The 24,905-nt window shown below is 38.4% G+C and overlaps 1 protein-coding gene across 1 annotated transcript in view; it reads left to right on the forward strand.

Annotated features, from left to right (window-relative positions):
- PDE3B (phosphodiesterase 3B) overlaps nt 1-24,905 on the forward strand; it is a 227,200-nt gene that overhangs the window by 152,229 nt on the left and 50,066 nt on the right. The window contains exons 5-7 of the mRNA XM_030829527.1: nt 11,790-11,896; nt 23,772-23,982; nt 24,724-24,797. Coding sequence (XP_030685387.1) covers nt 11,790-11,896; nt 23,772-23,982; nt 24,724-24,797 — 392 coding nt within the window. The remainder of the gene's footprint in view (nt 1-11,789; nt 11,897-23,771; nt 23,983-24,723; nt 24,798-24,905) is intronic.

Here is a 24,905-nt window from a genome sequence, read left to right on the forward strand (position 1 = left end):
TTAAGGTAATTTGTATTGACTGTCTAGAAGTCAGCTCTTAAAATATAGCTTAGCTCAGGGACCATAACTTTTGATGTCTCTTGTTCGTTTGCTTTTGACAACTCATTCCCAAGTGAGTAGAAAAAGAAAAACAAACTCAATTTCTTCCACCATACTCTGACAGCACATTTCTGATACCAGATGTGTGGGGATTTCTCCCCACCAGCAAGCAAGCGAGCAAGCAAACAATTCTGTAGTAGACATAAGCTAGGTGTCCTATAATTCAATTATTTCTTTTTCTTTTTTTTTCTTTTTTTTTTTTTTTGTGAGACAGAGTCTCACTCTGTTGCCCAGGCTGGAGTGCAGTGGCATGATCTCTGTCCACTGCAATCTCTACCTCCTGGGTTCAAGCAATTCTTCCTCAACCTCCTGAGTAGTTGGGACTACAGGCACATGCCACCACGCCCAGCTAATTTTTGTATTTTTAGTAGAGACAGGGTTTCACCATTTTGGCCAGGCTGGTCTCAAACTCCTGACCTCAGGTGATCCGCCTGCCTCAGCCTCCCAAAGTGCTGGGATTACAGGCATGAGACACCATGCCCATCCTAATTCCATTATTTCTGACACCATCTACCTGGAGATAGCATCAGATCATACTGGTTAAGGACTCAGTCCCACGAGACTGATCTCCACTTCTGATGCCAATAGCAAGCCTCAGGTTATTTTGCCTGTGCTTCTGACCAACCTGCTGTAAATCGGGATTCCCATAGCCCCCTCCCTGGGTTCAGGTAATTTGCTAGAGCAGCTCACAGAACTCGGAAGCATGTTTACTGGTTTATTACAAAGAATATTTTAAAGGATACAAATCAACAGCCAGATGAGGAGATACAAAGGACAGGTCTGGAAGGGGCCTGAGTACAGGAGCTTCTTCTGCCCCTGTGGAGTTGGAGTATACCACCCTCCTTGCTTGTGGACATGTTCTTGTTCACCTTCCTGGAAGCCCCCACGTGTTTGGCTATTCACAAGCTCCTCAGACCCAGTCCTTTCTGGATTTTTATAGGAGCTTCATTTTATAGGCATGATTGAGTAAATCATTGGCCATTGGTGAGCAATTTAAGCTTTAGTCCCTCTCCTCTGGAGGTTGGGAGTCAGCCCCCATCCTCTAATCCTGTCTTGGCCTTTCAAGTGACTAGCCTCCATCCTGAAGCTACCTAGGAGCTGCCAGCCATCAGTCAACTCATTAGCATACAAAAAGACACTTTGGAGATCCTCAGGAGTTTAGGAGTTGTATGCTAGGAAACAGGGACTGGACTAAAACCAAATATGTATTTCACAATATCATACCAAGTCTGACTTTAATCACCTTCCTACCAACTATTAGTAGTCGTTGGAACTACTCGTCTGCTTGTCTTCTGCTTTCTTCGTATTGATTTATGTAATTTCATTGAGGTGTGTATTTATCTGGTGCTGGGCCAGGACATGATGGGAAGATTCGGGAACTAATCTGAGAACCTATCATTTGACCTGTAACTCTTAATTCTAAATAGCTAAATGAATGTATGATATACTGAAATTATTGAAAGACCCTGGATCAAGGTAGAAGACAGTGGAGCAGTGCTGTGGTGCCATTCTGAAAGGAGAAATCTCTCTTTGTCTTGACTATTAATCATAGAATCAGGGAGTGGACTTTGGTAGAATACACAGATTTTTCTCCCTTTTTTTGTTTTCTTTTTTATTTTAAACTAGAAGCTTTTAGAATGTGTTTGTATACTGTGAATGATACAGACAAGAAGAATATGTTTATGAGATTTAATTTTGTTTGCATGTCTAAGTGTTTGAAAACTCAGTTCATTATCTTAGTATTATTATTATTATTATCATCATTATACTTTAAGTTCTGGGGTACATGTGCAGAATGTGCAGTTTTGTTACATAGGTATACACGTGCCATGGTGGTTCGCTGCACCCATCAACCCATCACCTACATTAGATATTTCTCCTAATGCTATCCCTCCTCTAGTCCCCCACCCCCTGACAGGCCCTGGTGTGTGATGTTCCTCTCCCTGTGTCCATGTGTTCTCATTGTTCAGTTCCCACTTATGAGTGAGAACATGTGGTGTTTGGTTTTCTGTTCTTGTGATAGTTTGCTGAGAATGATGGTTTCCAGCTTCATTCATGTCCCTGCAAAGGACATGAACTCTTCCTTTTTTATGGCTGCATAGTATTCCGTGGTGTGTATGTGCCACATTTTCTTTATCCAGTCTATCATTGATGGACACTTCGGTTGGTTCCAAGTCATTGCTATTGTGAATAGTGCCGCAATAAATATACATGTGCATGTGTTTTTATAGTAGAATGATTCATAATCCTTTGGGTATATACCCAGTAATGGGATTGGTGGGTCAAGTGGTATTTCTTGTTTTAGATCCTTGAAGAATTGCCACACTGTCTTCCACAATGGTTGAACTAATTTACACTCCCACCAACAGTGTAAAAGTATTCCTATTTTTCCACATCCTCTGCAGCATCTGTTGTTTCCTGACTTTTTAATGATCGCCATTCTAACTGGCATGAGATGGTATCTCATCGTGGTTTTGATTTACATCTCTGTAAGGACCAGTGATAATGAGCATTTTTTCATATGTTTGTTGGCTGCATGTCTTCTTTTGAGAAGTGTCTGTTGATATCTTTTGCCCACTTTTTGACGGGGTTATATTTTTCTTGTAAATTTGTTAAAGTTCTTTGTAGATTCTGGACATTAGACCTTTGTCAGATAGATAGAGTGCAAAAATTTTCTCCTATTCTGTAGGTTGCCTGTTCACTCTGATTGATGGTAGTTTCTTTTGCTGTGCAGAAGCTCTTTAATTAGATTGCATTGGTCAATGTTGGCTTTTGTTGCCATTGCTTTTGGTGTTTTAGACATGAAGTCTTTGCCCACGCCTATGTCCTGAATGGTATTGCCTAGGTTTTCTTCTAAGATTTTTGTGGTTTTAGGTCTTATGTTTAAGTCTTTAATCCATCTTCAGTTAATTTTTGTATAAGGTGTAAGAAAGGGGTCCAGTTTCAGTTTTCTGCATATGGCTAGCCAGTTTTCCCAACACCATTTATTAAGTAGGGAATCCTTTCCCCATTGCTTGTTGTGTCAGGTTTGTCAAAGATCAGATGGTTGTAGATGTGTGGTGTTATTTCTGAGGCCTCTGTTCTATTCCATTGGTCTATATATCTGTTTGGTACCAGTACCAGAGGAAAGAACAGGCAGTAATGATTGCTGTTCTGCAGCCTCTGCTGGTGACACCCAGGCAAACAGCGTGTTTTGGTTGCTGTAGCCTTGCAGTATAGTTTGAAGTCAGGTAGCGTGATGCCTCCAGCTTTGTTCTTTTTGCTTAGGATTGTCTTGGCTATGAGGGATCTTTTTTGGTTCCATGTGAAATTTAAAGTAGTTTTTTCAAATTCTGTGAAGAAAGTCAGTGGTAGCTTGATGGGGATAGCACTGAATCTATATATCACTTTGAGCAGTATGGCCATTTTTGCGATATTGATTCTTCCTATCCATGAGCATGGAAGGTTTTTTCATTTGTTTGTGTCCTCTCTTAATTCCTTGAGCAGTAGTTTGTAGTTCTCCTTGAAGAGGTCCTTCACAACCCTTCTAAGTTGGATTCCTAGGTATTTTATTCTCTTTATAACAATTGTGAATGGGAGTTCACTCATGATTTGGCTTTCTTGTTTGTCTGTTTCTGTTGTATAGGAATGCTTGTGATTTTTGCATATTGATTTTGTATCCTGAGACTTTTCTGAAGTTGCTTATCAGCTTATGGAGATTTGGGGCTGAGACAATGGGGTTTTATAAATATTGAATCATGTCATCTGCAAACAGAGACAATTTGACTTCCTCTCTTCTTAATTGAATACCGCTTATTTCTTTCAATTGCCTGATTGCCCTGACCAGAACTTCCAGTACCATGATGAATAGGAGTGGTGAGAGAGGGCATCCTTGTCTTGTGCTAATTTTCAGAAGGAATGCTTCCAGTTTTTGCCCATTCAGTATGATATTGCTTATGGGTTTGTCATAAATAGCTCTAATTATTTTGAGATACATTCCATTGATACCTAGTTCATTGAGAGTTTTTAGCTTGAAGGGGTGTTGAATTTTGTCAAAGGCCTTTTGTGCATCTATTGAGATAATCATGTGGTTTTTGTCATTGGTTCTGTTTATGTGATGGATTACACTTATTGATTTGTGTATGTTGAACCAGCCTTGCATCGCAGGGATGAAGCCTACTTGATCGTGGTGGGTAAGCTTTTTGATGTGCTGCTGGATTGTTTGCCAGTATTTTATTGAGGATTTTCACATCGATATTCATCAGGGATATTGGCCTGAAATTTTCTTTTTTTGTTGTGTCTCTTCCAGGTTTTGGTATCAGGATGATGTAGGCTTCATAAAATGAGTTAGGGAAGATTTCCTCTTTTTCTATTGAGTGGAATAGTTTCAGAATGAATGGTACTAGCTCCTCTTTGTACCTGTGGTAGAATTCAGCTGTGAATCTGTCTGATCCTGGACTTTTTTGGGTTGGTAGGCTATTAATTCCTGCCTCCATTTCAGAACTTGTTATTGGTCAGTTCAGGGATTCGATTTCTTCCTGGTTTAGACTTGGGAGGGTGTGTATGTCCAGGAATTTATCCATTTCTTCTAGATTTTTTAGTTTATTTGTGTAGAGGTGTTTATAGTATTCTCTGATGGTAGTTTGTATTTCTGTGGGATCAGTGGTGATATCCCCTATATCATTTTTTATTGTGTCTATTTGATTCTTTTCTTATTCTTCCTTATTAGCCTGGCTAGTGGTCAATATATTTTGTTGATATTTTGAAAAAAAACAGCTCCTGAATTCATTGATTTTTTGAAGGGTTTTTCGTGTCTCTATCTCCTTCAGTTCTGCTCTGATCTTAGTTATTTCTTGCCTTCTGCTAGCTTTTGAATTTGTTTGCTCTTGCTTCTCTTGTTCTTTTAATTGTGACATTAGGATGTCAATTTTAGATCTTTCCTGCTTTCTCTTATGGGCATTTAGTCCTATAAATTTCCCTTTACGTACTGCCTTAAATGTGTCCCAGAGATTCTGGTATGTTTTGTCTTTGTTCTCATTGGTTTCAAAGAACATCTTTATTTCTGCCTTCATTTTGTTATTTACCCAGTAGTCATTCAGGAGCAGGTTGTTCACTTTCCATGTCATTGTGTGGTTTCGAGTGAGTTTCCTAATCCTGAATTCTAATTTGATTGCACTGTGGTCTGAGAGACTGTTTGTTATGATTTCTGTCCTTTTGCCTTTGCTGAGGAGTGTTTTACTTCCAATTATGTGGTCAATCTTAGAATAAGTGCAATGATGTGCTGAGAAGAATGTATATTCTGTTGATTTGGTGTGGAGAATTCTGTAGATGTCTGTTAGGTCCACTTGGTCCAGAGCTGAGTTCAAGTCCTGAATATCCTTGTTAATTTTCTGTCTCATTGATCTGTCTAATATTGACAGTGGGGTGTTAAAGTCTCCCACTATTATTGTGTGGGAGTCTAAGTCTCTTTATAGGTCTCTAAGAACTTGCTTTATGAATCTGGGTGCTCTTGTATTGGGTACATATATATTTAGGATGGTTAGCTCTTTTGCATCGATCCATTTACCATTATGTAATGCACTTCTTCGTCTCTTTTGATTTCTGTTCGTTTAAAGTATGTTTTATCAGAGATTAGGATTGCAACTCCTGTCTTTTTTTTTTTGCTTTCCATTTGCTTGGTAAATATTCCTCCCTTGCTTTATTTTGAGCCTGATGTGTCTTTACAGGTGAGATGGGTCTCCTGAATACAGCACACTGATGGGTCTTGACTCTTTATCCAATTTGTCAGTCTGTGTATTTCAATTGAGGCATTTAGCCCATTTACGTTTAAAGTTAATATGTGTGAATTTGATGCTGTCATTATGATTCTAGCTGGTTGTTTTGCCCTTTAGTTGATGCAGTTTCTTAGTAGTGTCGATGGTCTTTACAATTTGATATGTTTTTGCAGTGGCTGGTACTGGTTGTTCCTTTCCATGTTTAGTGCTTCCTTCAGGAGCTCTTGTAAGGCAGGCCTGGTGGTGACAAAATCTCTCAGCCTTTGCTTGTCTGTAAAGGATTTTATTTCTCCTTCACTTATGAAGCTTAGTTTGGCCGGATATGAAATTCTGGGTTTAAAATTCTTTTCTTTTGGTGGATCTCGAGGTCAGGAGTTCGAGTCCAGCCTGACCAACATGGTGAAACCCTGTCTCTAATAAACATACAAAAGTTAGCCGGGCGTGGTGGTGCACGCCTGTAATCACAACTACTGAGGAGGCTGAGGCAGGAGAATTGCTTGAACCTGGGAGGTGGACGTGGCAGTGAGCTGAGATTGTGCCACTGCATTCCAGCCTGGGTGACAGAGAGAGACTCCATGTCAAAAAAGAATATTGGCCCTCATTCCATTCTGGCTTGTAGGATTTCTGCTGAGAGATCCGCTGTTAGTCTGATGGGCTTCCCTTTGTAAGTAACCTGAGCTTTCTCTCTGGCTGCCCTTCACATTTTTTCCTTCATTTCAACTTCGGTGAATCTGACAATTATGTGTCTTGGGGTTGCTCTTCTCAAGGAGTATCATTATGGTATTCTCTGTATTTCCTGAATTTGAATGTTGACCTGTCTTGTTAGGTTGGGGACGTTCTCTTGGATAATATCCTGAAGAGTGTTTTCCAACTTGGCTCCATTCCCCCTGTCACTTTCAGGTACATCAATCAAACGCAGATTTGGTATTTTCACATAGTCCCATATATCTTGGAGACTTTGTTTGTTCTTATTTATTTATTTATTTATTTATTTGTTTTTCTCTGATGTTATGTTTTTTGTTTTTTTTTTAATTATACTTTAGGTTTTAGGGTACATGTGCACAGTGTGCAGGTTTGTTACATATGTATCCATGTGCCATGTTGGTTTGCTGCACCCATTAACTTGTCATTTAGCATTAGGTATATCTCCTAATGCTGTCCCTCCCCCCTCCCCCCACCTCACAACAGTCCCCGGAGTGTGATGTTCCCCTTCCTGTGTCCATGAGTTCTCATTGTTCAATTCCCACCTATGAGTGAGAACATGCGGTGTTTGGTTTTTTGTCCTTGCAATAGTTTACTGAGAATGATGGTTTCCAACTTCATCCATGTCCCTACAAAGGACATGAACTCATCATTTTTTATGGCTGCATAGTATTCCATGGTGTATATGTGCCACATTTTCTTAATCCAGTCTATCGTTGTTGGACATTTGGGTTGGTTCCAACTCTTTGCTATTGTGAATAGTGCCGCAATAAACATACGTGTACATGTGTCTTTATAGCAGCATGATTTATAGTCCTTTGGGTATATGCCCAGTAATGGGATGGCTGGGTCAAATGGTATTTCTAGTTCCAGATCCCTGAGGAATCGCCACACTGACTTCCACAATGGTTGAACTAGTTTACAGTCCCACCAACAGTGTAAAAGTGTTCCTATTTCTCCACATCCTCTCCAGCAACTGTTGTTTCCTGACTTTTTAATGATGGCCATTCTAACTGGTGTGAGATGGTATCTCACTGTGGTTTTGATTTGCATTTCTCTGATGGCCAGTGATGATGAGCATTTCTTCATGTGTTTTTTGGCTGCATAAATGTCTTCTTTTGAGAAGTGTCTGTTCATGTCGTTCGCCCACTTTTTGATGGGGTTGTTTGTTTTTTTCTTGTACATTTGTTTGAGTTCATGATAGATTCTGGATATTAGCCCTTTGTCAGATGAGTAGGTTGCAAAAATTTTCTCCCATTCTGTAGGTTGCCTGTTCACCCTGATGGTAGTTTCTTTTGCCGTGCAGAAGCTCTTTAGTTTAAATAGATCCCATTTGTCAATGTTGGCTTTTGTTGCCATTGCTTTTGGTGTTTTAGACATGAAGTCCTTGCCCACGCCTATGTCCTGAATGGTATTGCCTAGGTTTTCTTGTAGGATTTTAACGGTATTAGGTCTAACATTTAAGTCTTTAATCCATCTTGAATTAATTTTTGTATAAGCTGTAAGGAAGGGATCCAGTTTCAGCTTTCTACATATGGCTAGCCAGTTTTCCCAGCACCATTTATTAAATAGGGAATCCTTTCCCCATTGCTAGTTTTGGTCAGGTTTGTCAAAGATCAGATAGTTGTAGATATGCGGCATTATTTCTGAGGGCTCTGTTCGGTTCCATTGATCTATGTCTCTGTTGTGGTACCAGTACCATGCTGTTTTGGTTACTGTAGCCTTGTGGTATAGTTTGAAGTCAGGTAGCGTGATGCCTCCAGCTTTGTTCTTTTGGCTTAGGATTGACTTGGCGATGTGGGCTCTTTTTTGGTTCCATATGAACTTGAAAGTAGTTTTTTCCAATTCTATGAAGAAAGTCATTGGTAGCTTGATGGGGATGGCATTGAATCTATAAATTACCTTGGGCAGTATGGCCATTTTCACGATATTGATTCTTCCAACCCATGAGCATGGAATGTTCTTCCATTTGTTTGTATCCTCTTTTATTTCATTGAGCAGTAGTTTGTAGTTCTCCTTGAAGAGGTCCTTCACATCCCTTGTAAGTTGGATTCCTAGGTATTTTATTCTCTTTGAAGCAATTGTGAATGGGAGTTCACTCATGATTTGGCTGTCTGTTTGTCTGTGATTGGTGTACAAGAATGCTTGTGATTTTTTTCTCTAATCTTCTTGCTTTATTTCATCAAGTTGATCTTCAATCTCTGATACCCTTTCTTCCACTTGATCAGTTAGGCTATTGATACTTGTGTATGCCTCATGAAGTTCTCGTGCTTTGTTTTTCAGCTCCGTCAGGTCATTTATTTTCTTCTCTACCCTGATTATTCTAGTTAGCAATTCGTCTGACCTTTTTTCAAGGTTCTTAGCTTCCTTGCATTGGGTTAGAACATGCTCCTTTAGCTCGGATTAGTTGGTTATTACCCACCTTCTTGAAGCGTACTTCTGTCAGTTCATCAAACTCATTCTCTGTGCGGTTTTATTCCCCTGCTGGTGAGGAGTTGTGATTATTTGGAGAAGAGGCATTGTGTTTTTTGGAATTTTCAGCCTTTTTGTGCTGGTTTCTCCCCATCTTTGTGGATTTATCTACTTTTGGTCTTTGACGTTATTGACCTTCGGATGGGGTCTTTGAGTGGATCTGCTATTGCTTTCTGTTGTTAGTTTTCCTTCTCACAGTCAGGCCCCTTTGCTTCCAGGCTGCTGCAGTTTGCTGGAGGTCCACTCCAAACCCTTTTTGCCTGGGTGTCACCAGGAGAGGCTGCAGAGCAGCAATCATTACTGCCTGTTCTTTCCTCTGGAAGCTTTGTCCCAGAGGGACACCTGCCAGATGCCAGCCAGAGCTCTCCTGTATGGGGTTTCTGTCGGCCCTTACTGGGAGGTGTCTTCCAGTCAGGATACATGGGGGTTAGGGACCCACTTGAGGAGGCATTCTGACCCTTAGCAGAGTTTGAACACTGTGCTGAGAGGTCCGCTGCTCTGTTCAGAGCCATTAGGCAGGGATGGTTAAGTCTGCTGAAGCTGCACCCATAGCCACCCCTTCCCCAGCGTGGTCTGTCCCAGGGAGATTGGGGTTTTATCTGTAAGTCCCTGACTGGGGCTGCTGCCTTTTTTTCAGAGATGCCCTGCCCAGAGAGGAGAAATCTGGCAGTCTTGCCTCAGTGGCCTTGCTGAACTGCAGTGGGGTTCACCCAGTTCAAACTTTTGGGCTGCTTTGTTTATACTGTGAGGGTAAAACGCCTACTCAAGCCTCAGCAATGGCGGATGCCCCTCCTCCCACCAAGCTTGAGCATCCCAGGTGGATCTCAGACAGCTGCTGTGCTGGCAGTGAGAATTTCAAGCCAGTGGATCTTAGTTTGCTGGGCTCTGTGGGAGTGAGATCTGCTGAGCCAGACCACTTGGCTCCCTGGCTTTAGCCCCCTTTCCGGGGGAGTGTAGGGTTCTGTCTTGCTGGCATTCCAGGCGCCCCTGTGGTATGGAAAAAACAATACAACAACAACAAAAAAACTCTTGCAACTAGTTTGGTGTCTGCCTAAATGGCCGCCCAGTTTTTTGCTTGAAACCCAGGCACCGGAGGGAATCTCTTGGTCTGCGGATTGCGAAGACTGTGGGAAAAGCGTAGTATCTGGGCTGGAATGCACTGTTCCTCATGGCACAGTCCCTCAGCTTCCCTTGGATAGGGGAGAAAATTCCCCAACCTCTTGCCCTTCTCAAGTGAGGTGATGCCCCACCCTGCTTCGGCTCACCGTCTTTGGGCTGCACCCACTGTCTTACCAGTCCCAGTGAGATGAACCAGGTACCTCAGTTGGAAATGCAGAGATCACCCACCTTCTGCATCATTCTTGCTGAGAGCTGCAGACTAGAGCTCTTTCTGTTCAACAATCTTGCCCGAGAACACACAGATTTTTCTATTTGAATGTTGCCCTGGGTGGTACTGTTACTCTTCTTTTCCAGTCTTTGCCACTCCACATGTAGGCAATTGCCAGTATGAAATAATCAAAAGGATAAGAGTCCAGCTTAAAAGAGTTTGTTCAAACACAAAGCTGTGGATGCCCATCCAGGAAACACAGACTTCAAAGAAATAGGGTCAGTGCTTCAAAGTTGAAAAGTTAAGATCATATTTGTATCGGCAGAAAACAAAGATATTTAGCAGAATAGCATTTTCCACGCAAAGTTGGCTTCTGAGTTACAGCAATTTTATTAGTTACAGCTTGTTTGTTTTCTTTTTCCAATTTAAAAGAATATATTTAACATTCCATCTTAGAAAATGTGTCTTTGTGTAAGAGAAGAAAAAGGGAAGTTAATCTATAATGAAGATCGACGGTAAAGAGGGAAGGAGTCTTCTCTGACATCCTTTAGTTTTTTGCAACATTTAGCAAAGCAATGTAAGTTAGGGGAAAAAAGAAGCTAATCTGTAATCAGGGAAATCAAGGTTATGTCTGCCTAGGTTACAGCTGCCTGTTAGTGACTGAGGTCCCAAAATCATATTCCTTTAAGGCTCAGAATAAAAGTTCCAAAAGTTTGGTTTTGAATTACTTATTTTTACACAATGAAAATATGAAGAATGACTGAGCATTGACAGGGAGATGAATTCATTGGGTGATGAGTTCATTGGGTGGTATTATTTGCTTACTGCTTGTTTTTTGCCTACACTAATAAAAGTTGTCAATACCTGTGAGGACAGGGAACAGAAAAAAATTAAAAACTATACTTTAGTCCAGTAGTTCTCAGTGAGGTCACTGGATCAGAAACTCCATCATATAAGAACTTGTTAGAAGTGTGGGTTATCTGGCCCCATCCAAGACTTAGTGAATCAGAAACCTTGGGGATGAGACCAGCAGCCTATGTTTTAAGAAACCTTCAAAGTAATTGTGATAACCTACTTTAGCCGAGGGATCAGCAATCTACAGCCTATGGACCTAATCTGGTCTATCATCTGTTTTTTTGTAAGTAAAATTTTATTGAAACAAAACCATACCCATTTGTTTATTTTAGTTTATGGATGCTTTTGTGCTACATCGGCAGAGTTGAGTAGTTGCAATAGAGAACATATAGCCAAAAGTATTTACCATCTGGTTCTTTACAGAAAAAGTTTGCTGACTTCTGCTTTAGGCCTTAGGCACTAGAGGCCCAAACTCTGAATTCATGAGAATATATTTGCTAATTAAATTGAGAACCATGAGGAAAAAAGATGAAACTTTTCTTGGTTTTTAAAAATTTTAACCTGTTATTTTTCCCTTTTAGTCAAGGATGCTATCTAAATGGGCCTTTTAATTCAAATCTACTGACTATCCCGAAGCAAAGGTCATCTTCTGTATCACTGACTCACCATGTAGGTCTCAGAAGAGCTGGTAAGAAATCATTCTTTATGACTCAAATATGGGGGTTCTCAAAGTATATGGTAGTGTAAACACTTTTCATCACACATTTATAGCTAATTTTGAATATAATTTCATGTGTTATAAGTTAACATGACTTAGCAGTTTGGGTTGGCTACTAATTGACTGTTTGCTAATTCTTTCAGTAAAGTTTTAGAACATCTACTCTGTACCAGGTACTTTGCTAAGCAGTAGAGATTCAGAGATAAAATATGTAACTATTTAACTAACCTGAGTGGTTGCAGACCCAGGACAAGGGAAAATCTTCAAGAAAGAGTATTTTTTTTTTCGTAGAATGATAATTATGGAGAAAAAAATTTACTTCATCCTGGAAAAACATTATCATAGGAATTTTTTTAATTAAAAGATTATAGAATGATTAAAAACTCTTGGATGCAAGATATTTTAATAAATACAACATAGGAATAGCAAAGCAATAATGATATTCTGCTTTTAAAGTACATTATGGCTGATATTACATAGGTACAATTTTGTGATTGGAATATACAATTACAAAATTCTTTTATACACAATAATCTGTAAAGCATGTGAAGAGATCAGAAAATATTATTGATAATCAAGAAAAGCAGGCACTAGAAAAAGATCTACATATGATATTGATGCTGTATTTTACAATCTTTAAAATAACAATGATGTTTAAAAGGAGATGGAATAATGGCCGAAATGAATGGATACCTCGAGTAGAGAACTAGAACACATAGAAAAGAAATGGACAGTCTAGAACTGAGAAATGCACTTGATTAAATTAAAAGCTTATTCAATGGTTTAAGAATGGATTGGATACAACAGAATACAAAAGTAGTGAACTTGAAGACAGTGAAATAGAAAATACTCAAACCGAAGCACAGAGAAAGAAAAATACGTAAATAACAGAACAAAGTTTAAGAGACATATGGAACACAGAAGTTCTAACATATGTGTGACTGAAGTTCCAGAAGGAATGGAGAGAAACAAAAGGACAGAGTAATTTCGCAAAACTAATAAAAGAAAGCAAACAACAAATTCATAAAGTGCAGTGAGCCTCAAGCAGGATAAATAGAAGAAAATCACAGCTAGATGTATGAATCAAGCCTCCAAATTATAAAGAAAAAAGTTTCAAAAGCAACCAAGCAAGGTTGTTTTTATTTTTCAAGGAACAACAATAATAATACTGACAGTGACTTGTTAACAGCAACTGTGAACTCCAAAGACAATGGAATATTTGAAAAAGTGTGGAAAGAATAAAACTTGACAACATAGGATTCTTTATCCAATGAAGAAATATTCTTGAAAAATTAAATTGGAATAAAAATATTTTTTTAGTATCCTCCTTCCCCTGCAACAGTAACTGTGGTGATGGGTATGTTAATTGATTTGATTGTCATAATCATTTCACAGTAAAAATGTAAATCAAGTCATTATGTTGTACACCTTGAATACATGTAGTTTTTGTCCATCATACCTCAGTAAATCTGGAAAAAATCTTTTAGTAAATCAGATGAGAAGTAGAAAAATGTACATTTTTTTCAAAAAAACAAAAGCTGAAAGAATTTGTAGATGGCAGACCTGTGCTACTAAGACTCAGTAAAGGAAGTTTCTTAGGCAGGAGGAAAATTATCCAGACTGAAGCATGGAACTGCAAGAACAAACCAAAAGCACTGGTAAGGCTAAATAGATGGGTGAGGATTAAAAAATGTTGATGGGTCAAAAAGTGGGCAAAGGATATGAATAGACACTTCTCAAAAGAAGACATTTATGCAGCCAAGAGACATATGAAAAAAATGCTCATTATCACTGGTCATCAGAGAAATGCAAATCAAAACCACAATGGGATAACATCTCATGCCAGTTAGAATGGCAGTCACTAAAAAGTCAGGAAACAACAGATGCTGGAGAGGATGTGGAGAAATAGGAAGGCTTTTACACTGTTGGTGGGACTGTAAATTAGTTCAACCATTGTGGAAGACAGTGTGGCAATTCCTCAAGGATCTAGAACAAGAAATACCATTTGACCCAGCCATCCCGTTACTGGGTATATACGCAAAGGATTATAAATCATGTGGCTTGGCGTGGTGGTGCATGCCTGTAATCCCAGCACTTTGGGAGGCCAAGGCGGGCGGATCACGAGGTCAGGAGATCAAGACCATGGTGAAACCCCGTCTCTACTAAAAATACAAAAAAAAAATTAGCTGGGCGTGGTGGTGGGCGCCTGTAGTTGCAGCTACTCGGGAGGCTGAGGCAGGAGAATGGTGTGAACCTGGAAGGCGGAGCTTGCAGTGAGCCGAGATTGCGCCACTGCACTCCAGCCTGGGCGACAGAGCGAGACTCTGTCTCAAAAAAAAAAAAAGAAAAATCATGCTAGTATAAAGACACATGCACACGTATGTTTATTGTGGCACTGTTCACAATAGCAAAGACTTGGAACCAACCCAAATGTCCATCAATAATAGACTGAATAAAGAAAATGTGGCACATATACACCATGGAATACTATGCAGCCATAAAAAAGGATGAGTTCATGTCCTCTGCAGGAACATGGATGAAGCTGGAAACCATCATTCTCAGCAAACCATCACAAGAACAGAAAACTAAACACCGCATGTTCTCACTCATAAGTGGGAGTTGAACAATGAGAACACATGGACACAGGGAAGGGAACATCACACACTGGGACCAGTCCGAGGGTGGGGGGCTGGGGGAGGGATAGCGTTAGGAGAAATACCTAATGTATATGACGAGTTGATGCATGCAGCAAACCACCATGGCACGTGTATACCTATGTAGCAAACCTGCATGTTGTGCACATGTACCCTAGAACTTAAAGTATAATAATAATAAAAAAATTGATGAGTAAACACAATAATAACTTTCTTTTAGCATTTATGAAATACGTAAAAGTCAAATATATGATAACAATAGCATAAAGGGTAGTCAAGGGGTAAATGGAATTAAATTTGTCGTAAGGTACTAGCAATGCTTGAAAAACAGTATAAAGTTCTAATTGAAGAGAAACTAATATTCAAAGATGAACATTGTAATATCCAGGGGGCCAATTAAAAGACCAGTAGAAAAAGATATTAACTAAAAAGCTTATAAAGAGGTAAAATGTCATGATTTAAAAAAAGCTTGAATAATTCAAAAGAATCTGAGAAAAGAAAAGCAAATACAGAAGAAACACAAAAAATAAATAGCAGCATGGTGGATTAAACACACTTTATTACATTAAATATACACCTTTGGAGTAGAGGAAGGGATCTGACTAGAGTTGTCAATATATTATCTGAAATGTCAAGTTTTCAACAAAAATTGGACTTTACACTCCAATTAAAAGACAAAGGTTAGGCTGAGCACTGTGACTCACACTTGTAATCCCAGCACTTTGGGAGGCTCAGATGGGGGGATCACCTGAGGTCAGGAGTTTGAGACCAACCTGGCCAGCATGGTGAAACCCCATCTCTACAAAATTCAAAAATACAAAATACAAAAATTAGCCAGACGTAGTGGTGGGCGCCTGTAATCCCAGCTACTCGGGAGATTGAGGCACGAGAATCACTTGAACCCGGGAGACAGAGATTGCGGTGAGCCGAGATTGTGCCACTGCACTTGAGCCTGGGCGACAAAGTGAGACTTCGTCTCAAAAAAAAAAAAAAAAAAAAAAGTAATCTTCTGACTGTTCATTGGTTGATGTCCAAATTATACTGATCCCCCCAGGGATGACTTCTAGGAAACCATGCTTAAAAATATAAACAAAAACTTAAGAGAAAAAGCTAACAGAGAACTAAGTAACTACACATTGCAGGAGAAACAGAATCTACACAATTAGTTCAGGTAAGTCACTAAACAAATAATCAGAAAGAAGAAAACAAACACAAAACCGGCAACATAATAAACCTTTGGTGTTGGAAGGATCTGATATCAAAGCTGTTCCAGTATTTTATGTAAAATGTACAATTTTCAACAAAAATATATGAAACATGCAAAGATACAAGAAATTTTTGACATGTACCCAAGGAAAAGGTAACCAACAGAAATTATCCCTGAAGTGGATTGGATTTTGGACTTAGTATAAAACAAAATTGTAACATTGTTTTAATAATTATAAAGTAAGGCTACTTTTACTCAATATTGGATTAGAGGTTCTAGCCAGGGCAATTAGGTAAGAAGGAATAAAAGGAAAAAGTAAAACTGTATTTGCAGATGGCATGAGCTTGTATATATAAAATCCTAAGAAATTCACTGAAACCTATTATCACCAATAAATAAGTTTATCAATGTGGCAGGATATACAAAATCAATTTTATTTCTATATGCTAACATTAAGGAATCCAAAACTCAAGTTACAAAAAGATTTCCATTTACAGTTAGCATTAAAAAATCTTTGAAATAAATTTAGCAAAATAGTACAAGAGTTTTACAATGAAAACTATAAAATATTGTTGAAATTAAAGAAGACCTAAATATATTGGAAGACATGCCACGTTTAAGGATCAGAAGACTTAATATTATTAAGATGGCAATATTCTTTGAATTGCACTAGATTTGATACAATCCTATCAAAATTTCAGCTTTGCCAAAATTGACAGTCTGATGCTAAAATTCATATAGAAACGCAAGAGTCCCAGAATAGCCAAAACAGTTCTTTAATAAAAAAGAAGAAAAAATATGAGGACTCCCACTTTCAAATTTTAAAACTTACTACCAGGCTACAGTAATTTAGATAGTATGGTACTGGCATAGAGATATTTCTATTCAATGAAATTCAATTTGGCAGTTTCTCAAATTTTAAACATGAAGTTACCATATGACCCAGAAATTCTACTTCTTGATATATATCCAAGAGAAGTGAAACCGTAGGTCCACACAAAACCTTGTGCATAAATGTATATAGCAGCATTATTCATAATAGCCAAAATTAGAAACAACCTAAATGGCTATCAATAAATGGTTAAACAAAACGTGGCTTAACCATACAGTAGAATATTTTTTGTCACAAAAATGAAATGGAGTAGTATTCATATGCTACTGAAAACATGCTAAGTTAAATAAGGCATCACAAAAGACTACAAATCTACTCATATAAAATGTCTAAAATGGACAGATCTATAGGTAGACAAAGTATATTAGTGGTTGCTATGGTTTTAACGCTTGTGTACCTTCAAAATTCACATGTTGAAACCTAATCCCCAATGAAACAGTATGAAGAGATGGGGCCTTTTGGAGATGACTAGGCATGAGGTTGGAGCCTTTGTGAATGAGATTAGTGCCCTTATAAAAGAGGTCTGAGGGAGCTAGCTATCCTGTCAGCCATGTGAGGATACAGTGAAAAAAATACCATCTGTGAGGCAGAAACTGAGCCCTCATCAGACATCAAGTCTGCTGGCACCTTGATCTTGGACTTCCCAGCCTCCAAAACTGTGAGCAGCCAATTTCTGTTGTTTACAAATTACCCAAACTAAAGTATTTTTTTTATAGCAGCTTGAATGAACTAAGACAGTGGTCACCTGTGACTATGGGTAGGAGGGACAGGAATAGGGAATGACTGCTAATGGGTCTAGGGTTTCTTTTTGAGTTTATGGAAATACTGCAGAATTAGATAGTGGTGATAGTTGCACAACTCTGTGGATTTCTAAAATTCACTGAATTGTACAATTTAAAATAGTAAATTTTATGGTGTGTGAATGGTATCTTAAAAGGCTGTTTAAAAACCACGTAAGCATGTTCTGTCACCACAGTGGAATTAGATTTAAAAACATCTATCAATAGATCTGCAGAAAATCCCCAAATTATAAATAACCTATGGGTCAAAGAAGAAAAAACAATGAAAATTAGAAAATATTTTGAGCTGAATAATAATGAAAATAGGACTTATTAAAATGTGGGAAGAAGCTAAAGCAGTGCTTTCTTGGGAAATTTATAGCAAAAAAAGAGAAAAATTAAAGATCAGTTAAGCTTACATTTTAAGAAGCTATAAGTTTAATAGCAAAGTAAACCAAAAGAAAGAAGAAAACATGACACTGATACAAAAAGATTACACTGATACAAAAATGATAAAAAATCTGAAGAGTCATATCTTCTAACGAAATTAAACCTGTAGTTAAAAACCTTCCTACAAATAAAATTGTAGGTCCAGATGACTTTACTGGTAAATTCTTACCAATATTTAATGAAAATGTTGTTATGAAAGATTATATCCAATGTCTTAGTTTTCTATAGCTGCTTGCTGTAAACTGTATATTCATATCCCCTCACTCACACCCCAATTCATGTGTTGAAACCTAATCCTCAGTGTGATGGTATTTGGAGTTGGGGCCTTTGGAAGGTGATTAGGTCATGTGAGTGGACTCTTCATGAATGGGATGAGTGCCTTATAAAATAGACCTCAAAGAGCTCTCTAATCCCTTCCACCATGTGAGGACACAAGAAGATGGCCGTCAGTGAACCAGGAAGTGGGCCATCATCAGACACCACATCTGCCAGTGCCTTGATCTTGCACTTCCCAGCCTCCAGAACTGTGAGAAATAAATTTCTCTTATTTATAAAATACCTAGTCTATGGTATTTTGTTATAGCAATCCAAATGGACTAAGACACTACTGTATCAAATTACCATATGCTTAGTGACTTAAATAACACAACTTTATTCTTATAATTCTGGAGGTCAGAAGTTTAAAATTGATCTCATTGGGCCCAAAGCAAGGTGTCAGCAGGGCTGTTTATTCTGGAGGCTTTAGGGGGTAATCCATTTTCTTTGCATTTTCCAGTTTCCAGAGGCCTTCCTAGAGCATGCCTGCCTGGATTTCTGGCCCATGGCCCCATTACTCCATCTTCATTGCCAGCAATGTCAGTCTGAATCCTGATGCTGCCATCTCTCTGGCTCTTTTATGTCTGCCTCTCTTTTACTAGGACTCAGCCGTGTGTGACTCTCATAATGACAAGAACCCTTGTCACTACATTGAGCACAACTAGATGATCCAGGATAATCTCCCCATCTCAAGGTTAGCTGATCAGCAACCTTAAGGCCATTTGCAATTTAAATATCCCTTTGCCATGCAATCTAACATATAGGTTCTGTGGTTTAGGATATGGACATCTTTGGGGGTGATTATTCTGCTTACCACAATCTCACACAACTCTTTCACTGAAAAGGGAAAGAGGAAACACCAATTTTTTATGAGGCCAGCATAACCCTAATATTGAAACCTGACAAGGATATTACAAGAAAATTAGAGGCCAACATCTCTTGTGAATATAGATACAAAAATCCTAAACAAAAAGTTACACATATAATTGAGTAATATATTAAAATGATAATACCATAATGTCCATGTTGGGAAGTATTATTACAGGAATATAAAGTCTGTTTAACCTTTGAAAATTCACTGTATTAATAGAATAAAAGAGAATAATCATATGGTCATCTTAATTGGTACAGAGAAAGCTTTTCATGTATGTTCATTTGATAAATTTGATAATTGTGATAAAAAATTATAAGCAAATTGGGAATAGAGGGGACATTTTTAATCTGATAAAGTATCTATCAAAAATGTTTTTCAAACATAATGCATAATGAAATACTAAACATTTTTCTTCAGACTTTGGAAACAAGATAAAGATGTTCACTGTAAACACTTGTCTCCAACATTATCCTGTAATTTCTAGACAATGAATGAGGACAAGATAAAGAAAAGGAATAAATATTGGAAAGGAAGATATAAACCCTTTTCTTTATTTGCAGATTACCATGTTGTATATATAGAAAATCTAGAAGGCTCTAAAAATATAGTAATAGAATTAATAAGTAAATTTTGCAATATTTTAATTGTACAGAAAAATTAATTGTATTACTCTATCAAAAAATGGTTGAAAATGAAATTTAAAACACCATTTACCACAGCATCGAAAGCCACCAATTACCTAGAGATAATTTAATAAAAAATATGCAGTGCTGCTATACTCCATGACTTTAGGGAAAATTTTCCGTAACAAGACATAAAAATACTTACCATATGGGATTAGATGAATAAATTTGACTACATGAAAATTAATAACCTCTTTATTGAAAAAAGTCATGTAAAGGCCAGGCGTGGTGGCTCATGCCTGTAATCTCAGCACTTTGGGAGGCCGAGGCTGGTGGATCATTTGAGGTCAGGAGTTTGAGGCCAGCCTGGTCAACATGGTAAGACCCCATCTCTACTAAAAACACACAAAAAATAGCTGGGCGTGGTGGTGGGCACCTGTAGTCCCAGCTACTCGGGAGGCTGAGGCAGGAGAATGGCAAGAACCTGAGAGGCGGAGCTTGCAGTGAGCTGAGATCACACCACTGCACTCCATCCTGGGCGACTGAGCGAGACTCCGTCTCAAAAAAAAAAAAAAAAAAAAAGCCAGGTGTAGTGGCAGGTGCCTGTAATCCCAGCTATTTGGGAGGCTGAGGCAGGAGAATTGCTTGAACCCAGGAGACAGAGGCTGCAGTGAGCCCAGAGTGCACCACTGCACTCCAGCCTGGGCGATAGAGAGAGACTCCATCAAAAAAAAAAAAAAGTCATAGCCGGGCGTGGTGGCTCACGCTTGTAATCCCAGCACTTTGGGAGGCCGAGGCAGGCGGATCACGAGGTCAGGAGATCGAGACCACGATGAATCCCCGTCTCTACTAAAAATACAAAAAAAAAAATTAGCCGGGCGTGGTGGCGGGCGCCGGTAGTCCCAGCTACTCGGAGAGGCTGAGACAGGAGAATGGCGTGAACCCGGGAGGCGGAGCTTGCAGTGAGCCGAGATTGCGCCACTGCACTCCAGCCTGGGCGACAGAGCGAGACTCCGTCTCAAAAAAAAAAAAAGTCATATAAAAAGAATTGAAAATAGTAATAACATCTGAGAAGGAACTAGAATTCAGCTGTATAAAGAACTTTGTCAGTGGAAGAATTATGGACAAGTATTCATTTTCTGTTGCTGCATATCAGCTTACAACAAATGTAGCAGCTTTTGTGCAAGAGTCCACACACAGCTGAGTCCTGTGCTTAAGGTGTCGTAAGTCTGGAAACAAGATGTTGCCTCTCCCTTGTTCTCATCTTGAGAATCAGCTGGGAATGAATCGGCTGCCAAGCTCATTCAGGTTGTCTATTCAGAATTCATTTCCGTTGGTTGTAGATTCTTGATGGCTCTGGGTTCTTGATGGCTATTGGCTGGAGGCCACCCACAGTTCGTAGAGGCTGCCCATAGTTTTTTGTCACATGGTCTTCCTCAGTATGGCTGTTTACTTCATGGAGCTAGCAAGGAGAATCTCTAGAGTGAGTCTCTAGCAAGATGGAATTCATAATGAAACATAATCATAGGGGTGACATCCTGTCATGTTTCTTTTGATAAGAAGCTAGTCACAGGTGTTTTCTACACAAAGACATGAACATCAGGGGGCAAGGGTTAATGGGACTACCTTGGAGTGTATCCATCACCACAAGCCAATAGAAAAATTAGCAAAAGACTTGAAAGAGCATTTCAGAAAAAAAACTATACAAATGGCATATAAACATGAAATGTGCTTAACCTTATTAGTAATGAGGAAATTAAAAAATAAAGGTACAATGCTCTTTTATTTACCATCAGATTGGCAAAAGATAAAGAACATTATATTTATACACACATACACACGCAGAGAAAGAGAGAGAGAGAAAGTTTGTTTTAAGGGATTGGCTCACACAATTATGAGGGCTAGCAAGGCAAGCAAGTAGGAAATTTTCAGGACAGGCTGGCAGGCTGAAAATTCCAGCAGGGTTAATGTTGCAGTCTTGAACCCGAGACAAAATTTTTTCCTCTTTGTGAGACCTCAGTCTTTTCTCGTAAGGCCCTAAGCTAATTGGATGAGACCCACCCATGTTATGGAAATTAATCTGCTTTACTCAAAGTTTATCGATTTAAATGTTAATCACATCTGAAAAATATCTTCACAACAACATATATACTAGTGTTTGAATAAATAACTGAGCACCGTAACCAAGTTGACACCATCGCACACATCTATAAGTGTTTACCACTATGCCTGAAAATATTGTAGCTCCTTAATGACTGTTAATTGTTTTCCTTTCTGAATGAGACTTTACTTGGGTCTTTATTTTCAAATAAGGTTCTAAATCTGCCTGCCTCTTTCCAGATATATCCACACTGCTTTAGTTTGAGGCACTCAGCAAAGGTTTCTGGAATAAATAGACAGTATTATAGACTCATCTTATGTGTTCCTGAAGCACTCTGTTTTGTTCCCTTATCAAGCACTTAGCACTTGTTTGTATTCTTCACTACACTCTAGCTTCATTGAATTTCAGGGATGGTATCTTTTTCTCCATTGTGAAAACCAGTATATTTTCCAGCATATGGTAAGCTCTAAATATTTGTTGAATGAATGAATGAGCTGGAAGTATTTTCATGTAATTTTTAAAGCGATCTGACATTGCATTAGCATATGATGTTATTCTCAACTTGCTTAAATGCTATTAAGAATTTTAGTTCTTACTTTTACACTGTTGGTGGGACTATAAACTAGCTAGTTCAGCCATTGTGGAAAACAGTGTAGCGATTCCTCAAGGATCTAGAACTAGAAATACCATTTGACCCAGCCATCCCATTACTGGGTATATACCCAAAGGATTATAAGTCATGCTGCTATAAAGACACATGCACACCTATGTTTATTGCGGCACTATTCACAATAGCAAAGACTTGGAACCAACCCAAATGTCCATCAGTGATAGACTGGATTAAGAAAATGTGGCACATATACACCATGGAATACTATGCAGCCATAAAAAATGATGAGTTCATGTTCTTTGTAGGGACATGGATGAAGCTGGAAACCATCATTCTGAGCAAGCTATTGCAAGGACAGAAAACCAAACACCACATGTTCTCACTCATAGGTGGGAATTGAACAATGAGAACACTTGGACACAGGGTGGGGAACATCACACACCGGGGCCTATAGTGGGGTGAGGGGAGGGAGGAGGGATAGCATTAGGAGATATACCTAATGTAAATGACGAGTTAATGGGTGCAGCACACCAATATGGCACATGTATATGTAACAAACCTGCACGTTGTGCACATGTACCTTAGAACTTAAAGTATTTAAAAAAAAAAAGAATTTTAGTTCTTTGGCCAGATGCAGTGGCTTAAGCTTGTAATCCCAGCATTTTGGGAGGCTGAGGCAGGAGGATCGCTTGAGTCCAGGTGTTTGAGACCAGCCTGGGCAACATCTTGAAACCCTGTCTCTACAGAAAAATACATAAATTAGCTGGGCACGGTGGCCTGTGCCTGTAGTCTCCAAGGCCAGAGGATCAGTTGAGCCCAGGAGGTTGAGGCTGCAGTGAGCCATGATCGTGCCACTGGACTCCAGCCTGGGCAATGGAATGAGACCCCATCTCACACACAAAAAAAGAGAATTTAAATAAAATTTAATTTTATTGAATTGAAAATAATTCAATAAAATTTGGTAGAGATGCTTTGCTCTTGTGAATAATCAATCTGATAGGGACACATAGGTGAAAGTTAAAGACCAATAGGAATTAGGAAAATTTCTGCCATGCAGTATGTATGTTTTAGTCATACTGTTCACATTTACCTAGTATAAATGTAGATATTTACCCAACAAGGGGTGTTTACCCAACAGCCATTGATCATGACAAATATGGCAAATATTGCTTAAGTTTCTAGAATATCGTGAGGCCCCATGCAGGAATTTATTATCTATTTGTAAATAATCTACTTTTTTTAAATAAGGAAAAAATCCATAGAAACACAAATATATTTAATAAACATACACACATAAATACATTCTTATTTATCTGTCTCCTTTCTTTTAATTTTTAAAGGTGTTTTGTCCAGTCTGAGTCCTGTGAATTCTCCCAACCATGGACCAGTGTCTGCTGGCTCTGTAACCAATCGATCACCCATAGAATTTCCTGATACTGCTGATTTTCTTAATAAGCCAAGCGTTATTTTGCAGAGATCTCTGGGCAATGCACCTAATACACCAGATTTTTATCAGCAACTTAGAAATTCTGATAGCAATCTGTGTAACAGGTAAGTTTCCCAACTGTTTATTATTTCTGTTTGAAAATGTTGATTACAGTTAAGCCCTCAACATTTTGGATAGGTTCTTGGAAACTCCAGCTTTAAGCTAAATAACCATAGTTTTTTTCGGTGTTATAATGAAATGACATTATTTGAAGATGTGCTATAAGTTGTTTCACTTAAAATGTCAGTTTTCAAAAACTTACTGATAATATTGAGGACTTTACTGTATTTTAATAAAGTATTACCAGTTTTCTAGTTCTGTGTTATACTAGATGATGGATTCAGCCTATATTCTTTTCCTTATTTATCTAGTAGTCTTTATTCTAAATAAATATCTTCTCATTTTAGTGGTTATTAATTTTTTTAATTTAATGGTCTCCATCTGAAGTCAAATATAATGGTATTCTACCCATCCTAAGATCTTAGTAAATATTAAATTATTTTAGTATACACTACCTTAGTACCTATTCATAGTACCCAGTAAATGGTGTTTGATCTTATTTCTGCTTTACTAATAGTAAGGGTTTACCTCAGATCCAATGTTGACTTTTCAAAAATATTTTGTTTCCTTCAAGGACACACAGATACTTTCTAGGTTAAAGCCTTTTAACTTTATAGAGAGATTGGAATATTAGGATGTGTTGCAGTTGGGATCTTGGTTAAAAATTAAACAGATTTTCTAATTGTGTTCAGGTAAAAAACTTGTACCTCATTTACCATATGTATTTATCTATTTTATTCTATAAGCTGTGGACATCAAATGCTGAAATATGTTTCAACATCTGAATCAGATGGTACAGATTGCTGCAGTGGAAAATCAGGTGAGATTACAAAAGTCATATGTATTTGAGTTTAAGAGAAATTTCTTACAGTGATTTTTAGAATGGGAAAATGAATGAGTTTAACTTCAGTTTATCCATCTTTAAAAT

This window comes from Nomascus leucogenys, chromosome 15, assembly GCF_006542625.1.
Source record: "Nomascus leucogenys isolate Asia chromosome 15, Asia_NLE_v1, whole genome shotgun sequence".
In the NCBI taxonomy this organism is placed as follows: domain Eukaryota; kingdom Metazoa; phylum Chordata; class Mammalia; order Primates; family Hylobatidae; genus Nomascus; species Nomascus leucogenys.